At 36.8% G+C, this 10790-nt stretch overlaps 2 protein-coding genes across 14 annotated transcripts in view; one reads left to right on the top strand and one right to left on the bottom strand.

Annotated features, from left to right (window-relative positions):
* Window positions 1–56: 56 nt before the first annotated feature.
* Window positions 57–3127, top strand: LOC122259029 (solute carrier family 22 member 13; the record flags this gene model as incomplete). Its single annotated transcript, XM_086538163.1, is given in 4 exon segments — window positions 57–211; window positions 719–915; window positions 1180–1331; window positions 1938–3127. Coding segments are annotated over 4 exon segments (553 nt in total), but the record flags the coding sequence as incomplete, so codon positions are not given.
* Window positions 3128–8731: 5604 nt separating this feature from the next.
* Window positions 8732–10790, bottom strand: part of LOC122259030 (protein turtle) — a 177743-nt gene continuing 175684 nt past the window's right edge. For all 13 annotated transcript variants that reach the window (XM_086538084.1, XM_086538093.1, XM_086538072.1 and 10 more), the window contains one exon: window positions 8732–10790. This exon is cut by the window's right edge and continues 483 nt beyond it. In XM_086538084.1, coding sequence (XP_086394210.1) covers window positions 8819–10790 — 1972 coding nt within the window. In that variant the 3' untranslated portion in view covers window positions 8732–8818.

Genomic DNA, 10790 nt, shown 5'->3' with positions numbered 1-10790 from the left:
TATTAACTATTATTTTGATTGATGTTCATAGTACTTAGAGATTTTTTATTTGATAGTTTTGAGGATAGGCAGATTGCATACGGAATCACTGAGTTTTTGGCATTACTACTGCTGGGTCTGGCTTTGTCACGTGTTGGAGTGAAATGGGTTCTGGTGTCCCTGATGTCTACTCTTTCTGTGGCTCTGCTTCTGACTCGCCTGTTAAAAGCCGGTATGATTTTTTTTTTTTGTGTTTGTTCAGAGAAATATCTGTTTATATGAGTTTTTCCTTTTTTTTTCATTAGAAATATTTGAAAAAATAGTATAATGGAAATTGATTGTCATCTAGTTATGTGAAAGTCAAGGAAAAAGGAGTTTCAGGTTATTATGTTGACTAAAATATATGGCTGAAAGTGTACTTATATAATTCAACATGTGTTGATATAATTCATTAAAATGAAAGGAATTGGTCTTTACCCTAGATTATTGATATATATTTTATTCAGTACAAATAACCTGAGGGGAAATATCTTACATTTCATTTAGAAAATATTTGCTGCAAAATTGTTTTCATGTCTAATTGATATATGTAGTTATGATATAAACTAGCATTCTTGATCAGTGTAATAGGATTCATCTTTACAGATGAATATCAAAGTGACAAAGTATATGCAATTTTTGCCTTTTGTTTTACACATTTGAAGTAGATGATGAAATAACATATATTTTGATATTACAGTGGATGTGGAAAGTTGTGGTGGCTATGTTTTTTTTTCTTGCCTTGGCTATGCCTCCCTTGTCCTTGCTCTTGTATGGATGGGTGTTGGTATTATCCGTCTTACACCCACTCATTCAAGGGGAGCAGTACTTGGAATGACATTTTCTCTGGCTACACTTGGAAATGCACTCCCAACATTGGATGTCAGTGGTACTTTTGTAAGTAAACTATTTAGCCATTTGCTATCTTCAAGTTGAAGATATTATTAGACTTGTAAAAAAATATATTTTTCATTTATTTAGAGCTACTATGAAATATATACTGATCTTTATTGTGTTCTTTAAAGATTTTGTATAAGCTCACAAGTAACGCAAAATGGAAAATTTTACAGATCCTAAGGTCCTTAGTTTGTTTGATCTATGACATAGAACTAAAATCCCTAGTTGATCTTTACTTTTAAAATCATAATTTATCTTTCCCAGGCATCATGGGGACTATACCTTGATAATGAGTATACAGAATTAGGGATGTGGGCTATTGTCACCTTTGTGGGGGGTCTCCTGACCCTATTGCTACCGAAGACGTCATATTGCCTACCCGACACAATTTCCCATATGACCTGTGAAGCTTCAAGGTGAGTAATGAGTAATCAGAGATACAGTGTTAATAATTGTAAAGTAGGATTTAACCCATTGGTCGTGGTTTTAATAAAGTATGTATGTAGTAGGATGGTGGGTTTACATTGTCTGACATGGTGCCATCCGTGTCTATGACTGACTCTGCCTTGGCAGAATATCATGCCATCCGCTGCTAATGGGCTAAGTAGAAAATGTAAAATAATCTGCAAGTCAGTATGTGGAGGGTAGATCTATAGATGATTATCAATGTTTTAAAATAATGATTAAAGGTCATGTGAGTAACTGATGATAGAGGAATATATTATACTTTTAGGCCGTTATATTGTTTACATTTTTCCTGATATATGAATTATAAATTCCAACACATGATATAAATAGTCTATAAAGCAAGAACTTCATTTTTAGAGGTGTAGTTCAATCATTCATACTATTAGGAATATTGAAAAAGTAAAAATTGTACCATTTAATTTTTTTTCTGAGCTTGCCAGGTTAGTTAATGTATATGTTTATTCATTGACAGACTCACACAGTCAAGAAGAGTTTAGTTTTAATAAAAGAATGGGATTCTTAGTAATCATAGAATGTTTCAACTTTTATTTCAGCTATGAAAAGCCAGAAGAAGAGGAGGAATTACAAAATACTCAGCTGTGAGAATGGAAATTGAAAACTTACAATGCTTTTAAATTACCTTAAGGTTTACATTTCTTGTTGAATATATTTTACTTATGGATGAAACAGCAGGTGCTACATCCCAAATTAAGAATATGATTTTTTAAATGTTATGCTTTTAACAGTTTTATTGTTTGTGAGAACAAGAATATCGGTTTCCTAAATATTATTTTCATTTTGCAAGCAAACATTTTTATTCTTCATTTAAATTCTCCATTTTCTATACTGCATGATGCTTAAAGGCTGAGTAGTCATACATGCTGCTTGAGCATTAGAATTTGGGTTAGTTGTGGTTGCAAATCAATTGGTGTTTTGATTGTTTATCTGCATTTTTTCTTTCATAGATAATGTATATTTTGTTTATTAGATATGTATTTGCTTTTTTATGCTGTAGGAATGGGGCTTAGATGAAGCTATTTTAGATAATACATTTTCTTTGAAGTAACTTATTTTGAAAATTGCAACAAAATGAGACTTTTTCTTTGTTTAAAGTTTTCTAACAAATGTTTGGTTTCCTAATGGTGCAAACTAATATTATGCTAGTCTTTCTTTGTGTGTCCGTATGTATGTATGTGTATGTGTGAGTGAGTGAGTGGCTGTGTGTGTGTGTGTGTGTGTGTGTGTGTGTGTGTGTGTGTGTGTGTGTGTGTGTGTGTGTGTGTGTGTGTGTGTGTGTGTGTGTGTGTGTGTGTGTGTGTGTGTGTGTGTGTGTGTGTGTGTGTGTGTGTGTGTGTGTGTGTGTGTGTGTGTGTGTGTGTGTGAAGGTGTGTGTGTGTGTGTGTGTGTGTGTGTGTGTGTGTGTGTGTGTGTGTGTGTGTGTGTGTGTGGTGTGTGTGTGTGTGTGTGTGTGGTGTGTGTGTGTGTGTGTGTGTGTGTGTGTGTGTGTGTGTGTGTGTGTGTGTGTGTGTGTGTGTGTGTGTGTGTGTGGTGTGTGTGTGTGTGTGTGTGTGTAAGTGTGTGTGTGTGTGTGTGTGTGTGTGTGTGTGTGTGTGTGTGTGTGTGTGTGTGTGTGTGTGTGTGTGTGTGTGTGTGTGTGTGTGTGTGTGTGTGTGTGTGTGGTGGTGAGTGTGAGTAGAGACTGAGAAAGACTGAGTGAGAAGAAAGAAAAGATGAGAAAGAGAGAGAGAGAGAGAGAGACCGAGAAAGAGAAGAGAAGAGAGAAAGAGAGAAGAGAAGAAGAGAGAAAAGAGAGAAAGAGAGAGAGAGAGAGAGAGAGAGAGAGAGAGAGAGAGAGAGAGAGAGAGAGAGAGAGAGAGAGAGAGAGAGAGAGAGAGAGAGAGAGAGAGTGTGTGTGTGTGTGTGTGTGTGTGTGTGTGTGTGTGTGTGTGTGTGTGTGTGTGTGTGTGTGTGTTTGTGTGTTTAGTGTTTGTGTAGTGTGTGTATGTTTTTGAGTGTATGAGTATACATGTATGTGTGTGTTTGCTTTTGCATATGCAAACATGCATGTAGTTGTATGTGAGTATGCTTTTAATGTATTCATATGTGGAATGAGACTTTCTTTGTGAAGATGTATATTTTTGCCTATACTTTGATATTTTTTTTCTGTGATGTACAGAGCCAACAGTAAGTAAATCATAATAAATCATAATATTTTGTATTTACAAATTTATTCCTTTCATTTTTTCTGTGTCTCTTAAATTAATATTTTTTCTTCACATCCCCCATTCCCAAAGGAAAATAATGTTTGCAGTTATGATTTACACACCATTTATGAAAGTCATTGAAAAGTTGAGTTATTATCTATTTTTCAAGGAGAGACAAAAGTTCAAGACATTCAGAGTGAAAGCTGCATAATAGGGAATATATATAAAGGGACTATATGGCTACATATTTATAGAATAAGACTAGTTACAATATCTTATTAATAAATCATTGATTTTTTTTGGAAAAAATATATTTGAAATTCTTGACTTTCCTAATTTTCTTAATGCACACTCTCATATATGATATATCATGTGAACTCCTTTAACTACTGTGTCTATTGATTTATAAATGTGGAGGTTGCTATTTGAATATTGCAGGACACTTGCATTGACTTTCAAAAAGGGACTTTTCTTGAACTTATATTGTGACATATGTGACATATCTACATCCACTTGAAAATTGCTGTGAACTATCATGGATGGTCTACAGTCTACTTGATAAAATATGGCTTAAAAAAATCAAGTCAGTGTCTCTGGCTGTATGACGGTTTTATCATCTGTATAAAAAGAGGAACTTAGTCAGGGATTGTTTACTGGGCAATCTGTGGTCTAAGGAATTCACTTAAAGCCTATTTCATATTAATGATTACAAACCTGTTTTTTTAAATTTTCAAGGAAAAAACAAAACAAAAACACAACCAACATTAGCAAAGGTAAAGAAAGAAGGAACCAACAGCGAATAGTATTTCTTTTCTATATCATGAATATAGTACACACATACATATAGTATAAGGATAATAACAAGAAAAACATTATTGTATGTCAACATAATTCATTTATTTACTTATTCATGCCATACAACATGAGCGTACATACACAGTAACAATGTCCAGGTTGAACTGTACTGTTTAGCTAGATAACTACTACTGACTACACGTAAACTGGCGAGCGGCAGAAGGGGGCGCTGTGTTCACTCCAGGGAAAAGAGGATGCTGAATCTAATCACAGAAAATAGAATCCCAGGAATCAAAGAAACTGGGGAATCCAAGAATTCATAGAAAAAAGGGTGCCAATTGCTAACATTCTTGCAGCTATGACCACACTGTACTATCACTGCTAAAATCACATCGCATAGAGTACTATTTACAAAGAATTTATGAAGTATGCTATACACCTTTAAAGAAGCTTTTCATATACACATATTCAGTAGGTACTATTTAAAATCATGTTTTAATGTTGCTTTTTCACCTGAAGCGAACATAGCAGCATTACTTTACATAAAACCAGCAACCTGCCCCTATGGAGTTGCATCCCATTAATTTCCTTCAATATTCCATATTACTTCCAAATCAATTTGGATTATTCTAATATGAATGACATCTAATATTAAAAAGAAATAACTGACTTTAATGAAGAAAGTATTGTGCAAGCATGACATAAGATAAAGTAAGCGATACAATGCTGGGCCACGCTAGTCCATTGGGATACTATGAATCATGCCTATTTAATCTTAAATTCTATTTGGTGATCTAGAAAATGTGATGCTGTTAAAAATGTCACACTTATTATTTTACCTTTGAGCACCATTCTATGAAAGTCACAATAGCATAGCTAATTATTACTTTATTTATAGTTTTCTTTTTTCTTTTCAATTTATATCTCCAACACTGGTGCCAAGGACACCTCTTCAGAAATCAGATTTGATGCCATAAGAATTATGTTCACACATAAAGTAACTTTTATTATTCATACAATTAATTTAGTACTACTATGGTACTTTATATTGTTATGTATATGAAGGATGAGGCTAACAAAAACATGCTTGAAGTAAAAATTATACAGCTTGACAATATTAACGGTGCCATGTCATCCATACCTGAGGCTGCAAGCATCGTTAAATTACATACCAATCTAAATATAATAAAGGTAAATTGCAAGAGGTTCAGGCTCACATATGACTCTGAAACTTTGGTTTTCTTATTGAGTCGGCTCAATATTCAGGTACAGCTAAACTGTAACTACAGCTTTATGTATGAAGATGTAAGAAACTGTATGCAACACAACTTTTCATCATGAAACGATTGTCCAATCCACTTCTTTAACTGTAGACTAGTTTACTTTCAATCTAATAATAAACCTACACAGTAATTGTTGAGAGGAAGAAAGTGGAAAAAAATAAAAATAAATAAAAATGAGAAACTGAAACAAAAAAATAAACTTAAACCTAAGTATGGCAGTGATCCTGACTAAAAGACTGGTAGAATGAACACTAGGCAGCATCAAACAACTTTTAACATTAAATTCCTATGAAACTCAGCCAATCATCTCTATCAGCCAAGTTGTTTAATATAAAGCATCAGATAGTCAAGAATGCCCATCAAACTTACATGTTTGTAGTAAGAGAGGAAAGAAAAAAAGTAGTAAAACTGATGCTGTCAAATAATATAAAAATTAAATAATCTTAAATACAAAATATAAAATAAATAGATTATTCACAAAACATTTTGTCACTATAATGTGCACCACTGTTTTCTATTGCAGATTTAATCTAAGCCTAATGGAATATGGAACACTAAGTCTGACTGATTTTATCCTCTTCCATGTGCAACTGCTGTAATACAGGGTGATAAATAACATGATCTCTTTTTTGCTGGTCTTTATATGACACATTTTATGATAATCCACATTTCAGAAACTTCAATGTCATACAAGTTATCTATGACCATATATATTCTTTTTTTTGCTGGCTATTGCAAAAGAAAATTAAATCTGATTATATGGTTTGTTATGTATAGGGATGTTTCACAAATAATCTCTGCACATAAATTAACATGGAAAACAATGTCACTGATAAGATCAGCATTTTTTTCTGATAATAGCATTCTGGGGAAAAATGGATCACAAGAGATGAAACAAGGTAGATATTGCTTTGAATCTGCATGAATTCTAGTTTCAGGATAAAATCAAATTTACAGTGAGAGAGAGAGAGAGAGAGAGAGAGAGAGAGAGAGAGAGAGAGAGAGAGAGAGAGAGAGAGAGAGAGAGAGAGAGAGAGAGAGAGAGAGAGAGAGAGAGAGAGAGAGAGAGAGAGAGAGAGAGAGAGAGAGAGAGAGAGAGAGAGAGAGAGAGAGAGAGAGAGAGAGAGAGAGAGAGAGAGAGAGAGAGAGAGAGAGAGAGAGAGAACAATACTCTTTCAGGGCAGGTTATATCCTCCATATTTCTGAACTGAACTGGCACTGACCTCAACTTCACTATGAGGAACAAATCCTGACCTAAGAATAATTAGATCTGTTATGACTTCTGCTATGATGAGTTATCAAACACCGGGGTTATATATGTTTGAAATCATAATTTTCTTATTTTATAAATTACAGAATTCTCAAAAGGAAGAGACAGAGACAGTAACACTTATGACTTAGTAAAACATGTAACTTAATAATGTAAAATAAATATATTGTTTTAGATAACTATATGACCCATTATTTTACCTTTTTTTTTTTTTTTTTTTTAAATCTCCTGTTTTAGGTAACATTTCTGGATGAATTAGTCTCGGTTACTTCCTAATTTTTAGATCACTTTCAAAGATACATATAGTGCATCAAACAGAAATTTAAATATACATTGAATTATAGCACAAGTGTACTGTAGAAATTAAATATAAAAGCAAAAAGAAAAAAAAAAAAAAATGTAAGGAGAAAGATTGCAATACAGATTTTACCTAGAATTTGTAACATAATGATATTGTTCCAAATTACTGCACATAGCAAAGTTACATAAACTGAAGAGAACTGATCATTACATGTAACACTGTAATGGTAAAATATTAAAGATATGAAGAAATCAGTCAGCATAATCTGAAATAATATAATAGAGAAGAAGTGAAGCATCTGAATTATACTCCGTGAATCATAAAAATTAATTTTTACATTTATGTACATTTGAAAACATAGATATTAGGTATCAAGCATCCAGAATCAAATGGAAAAATCCTTTTCAAATAAAAACAATAATGAGAGAGGTAGGGAATATCTAGGGAAAACATTAGATTACAGTATTTGTAGATAGTGAGCAAGAAAGAGACATTGAGAGCTGAGACATAGAGAAGGAAAGTGGGAAGATGGGAGGTAGTTGGGAAGCAGGGAAGAGGGAGGGAGGTACAATAAGGAAAAGTGAGAATTTATAAAGATAAAGAGAGTAAACACACACACACACACACACACACACACACACACACACACACACACACACACACACACACACACACACACACACACACACACACACACACACACACAAAGATATATATGCATGTGTGTGCACATACATACATACATGAATGCACACATTCGTGTGCGCATGGACACGCACACACTCTTTTGTCTGATAACTAACAAACCAAAACATGTTAATATATAAAGGAAGGAAAAATGTTTGACTAAAATTCAATTGCAAGACCTATAAAATGATAAATTTATCTCTAAGAAGTTGAGAGCCTGGATGTTCCCAAGAGTGAAGATGATACAGTGGAGACAGGGAAATTGTGCTTCATACTTTGCTTGAACGTGTCATGTGGGCATTGTAGTTATCACATGAAAGGGCTTCTCTAACTACAATACAAAGTTAAGAGAATTTTCGAAACAGAGATCCAATAGGAATATATAAAATTCAACAATTTGCACAGTTCTCAAGACGCAGCAATTGCAGCGTCACTAGAGTGAGTATTACTGGTTGTGGCGGCGGCGCCTGGCCTGCCTTGCCCATCCCTCCACATTTGAAAGACTCATCACTGAATGCAACTTCACAAAAAACACATAATCTCACTATTATGGAGATAGCTATATCAGGTCACCAATATATTTATATATATATATATATATATATATATATATATATATATATATATATATATATATATATATATATATATATATATATATATATATATATATATATATATATATATATATATATATATATATATATATATATATACACACATATATATATATATACACACACACACACATATATATATATATATATATATATATATATATATATATATATATATATATATATATATATATATATATATATGTATATATATAAAATACATATACATACACACACATTTATGTATGTATTTGTGTATCTCCAATTTTCAGTTCCTACTAGCACACACTTTCAAGCTCACGGCTGCGTCGGCGACGTGCTTGTTTTCTTCTGTATTCATTAAACTCCTGCTTCATGGCAGCAACCCGTGCCTCCATTGACTCATGGCGCCGCCGCCCACCTGACCCGTAGATCTCAGAGTCGCTGAGGCCACGCTCGCCTGATGGAATACGGGTCCTTGACCACTCTGCTGCGGCATCCTCCCCAGGTGTTGGACTAAGCACCGTATCAAACTCATAATGGTCATCCACACTAACATCTAGTGGTTGCTGTGAAGAAACAGGTATGGTGATTGGTGGAGGGCGTGGAGAAACTCTGACTGATGTGCCTGAGTCTACACTGGCATCCAAACCGGAAGACCCTAATCTCTGTCGTCTTCCTATCATACCTGTTTTTATGCTTGACAGCCGTGGTCCTATTATAGCAGGCATTCGGAACTGAGGCAAGACCTGTCGTGCAGCCCACTCCTCATAAGGTGGAGGTTGTCGCGGACGAACCAATGGTGCAGGACGACTTCGAGGAGCTGTCAAGAGCCATGCTGGTGGGACTTGTGGCGATAAATCAGAAGCTTCTGCTGTCTCAGTGACCTCTGAAGCCTCTAGACGAGATGAATCAAGCCCTAATGCTGATAATGACTGTCCTGACTGTGATGAGCTTTGCTGCTGGGATGTATTTTTACTACCAAATCCACTTGATGAATCAGGAGACTGCTCCTGAGATTGCTCATGTGACTGTTCATGGCTTTCAGGGGCAATGCCTATGGGCCTGCTAGAACGACGGCCAGAGGTATGTCTAATTTCAGAACGTCCTGCAGAACTTAGCTCTGGGGCACTGTTGGTGCGTGGTGCAGGTCCGAAGAGGCCACTACGTACCCGCCCAATGGTCTCCTGCAACCGTTCACGGGTGTATGTCACTGGCTGATCACTACTGGAGTCACTATCTCGTGTCCTGCCCACTGCTCTGGGCAAGGGGTCAGGTACTCTGGTCTTTGTACTGGTAGGGGGTGGGGGAGGCAGCGGTCGTGGCCTGGGTAACCCCTGGGCCCGATGCCGGCCCTGAATTGCACGCGGGCGGGGGGGCGAGCTTGTGGCCAGCGGCTTTTGATTCTCCGAGGAGGAAGGTTTGAGCAAATAGGGGGGGTCCCGCCCCAGTATTCGTTGATAAGCGTCGCGTCTCGGAGGAAGGTTTACATAGTGGCGTGGTATGTCTGGTATGCGTGGAGGCTGGATGTGACCTAGTGCCTCCCGCACCACTTGGCCAGCCCTTACCAGAGGAGGTGAGTGCACATGCTGGCCAGATTCCAACACTGTCAGCTCTGGTCGGCCAGGTGGATGTGTAGGATGACTCACTGGGCGGGTTGTGGGCCACACTCGAGTGGGACGTCGAGGAGTGGTCCAGGCTGGAGGATGTGATGGTGTTGCCCAAGCCTGTAACTGTGGGTGAAGGTGTGATGGAGGGGAGTGAACCTGTGCTCCCACCAGAAGTCGTCCCGAGTGTAACTGGGAGGTAGAAAGAGGTGGCAGCTGCCGGGCATAGCGCTGGTGAAGTACCCGAAGAGCATCTTCCTCATTGGGAGGAGAAATGGCTGATGAAACACCATGTGCAGATGGTGTTCCTTGTGCTGAGTCAGGGAAAGAGGAAAGAACAGTTGAAGGAAATGATCGTTCCACACTTGATGGTTGTTGTACACTGCTCACCTCACTAAATGAAGCTAACTGTGCTAATTGGCTCCATTCTGAACTTAGTGGCCCTGGGGAAGATGCTCTGAAACGTCTTGACCGTGGAGACCAAACAGTGTCTCCTGGACTCTCAGGAATGACATGTTTACCAAATTCTGGTGATGTAAGAGATACAGAGGTTGCTGGAGCTTCCCATCTTCCGCTAGACCGAAATGCTTGAGTGCTGACTACACGTGGTTCCTCATGTGTACTGGCACCTGAACCATCAGATCGAAGACTAAGACGCGGAGGA

Source organism: Penaeus japonicus, unplaced genomic scaffold (genome assembly GCF_977035675.1).
Source record: "Penaeus japonicus unplaced genomic scaffold, GWHDUDI00000001_assembly GWHDUDI00000001, whole genome shotgun sequence".
Taxonomy (NCBI): Eukaryota; Metazoa; Arthropoda; class Malacostraca; order Decapoda; family Penaeidae; genus Penaeus; species Penaeus japonicus.
The sequence above is the reverse complement of the archived record's forward strand: the minus strand, read 5'-3'. Positions and strand labels throughout refer to the sequence as shown.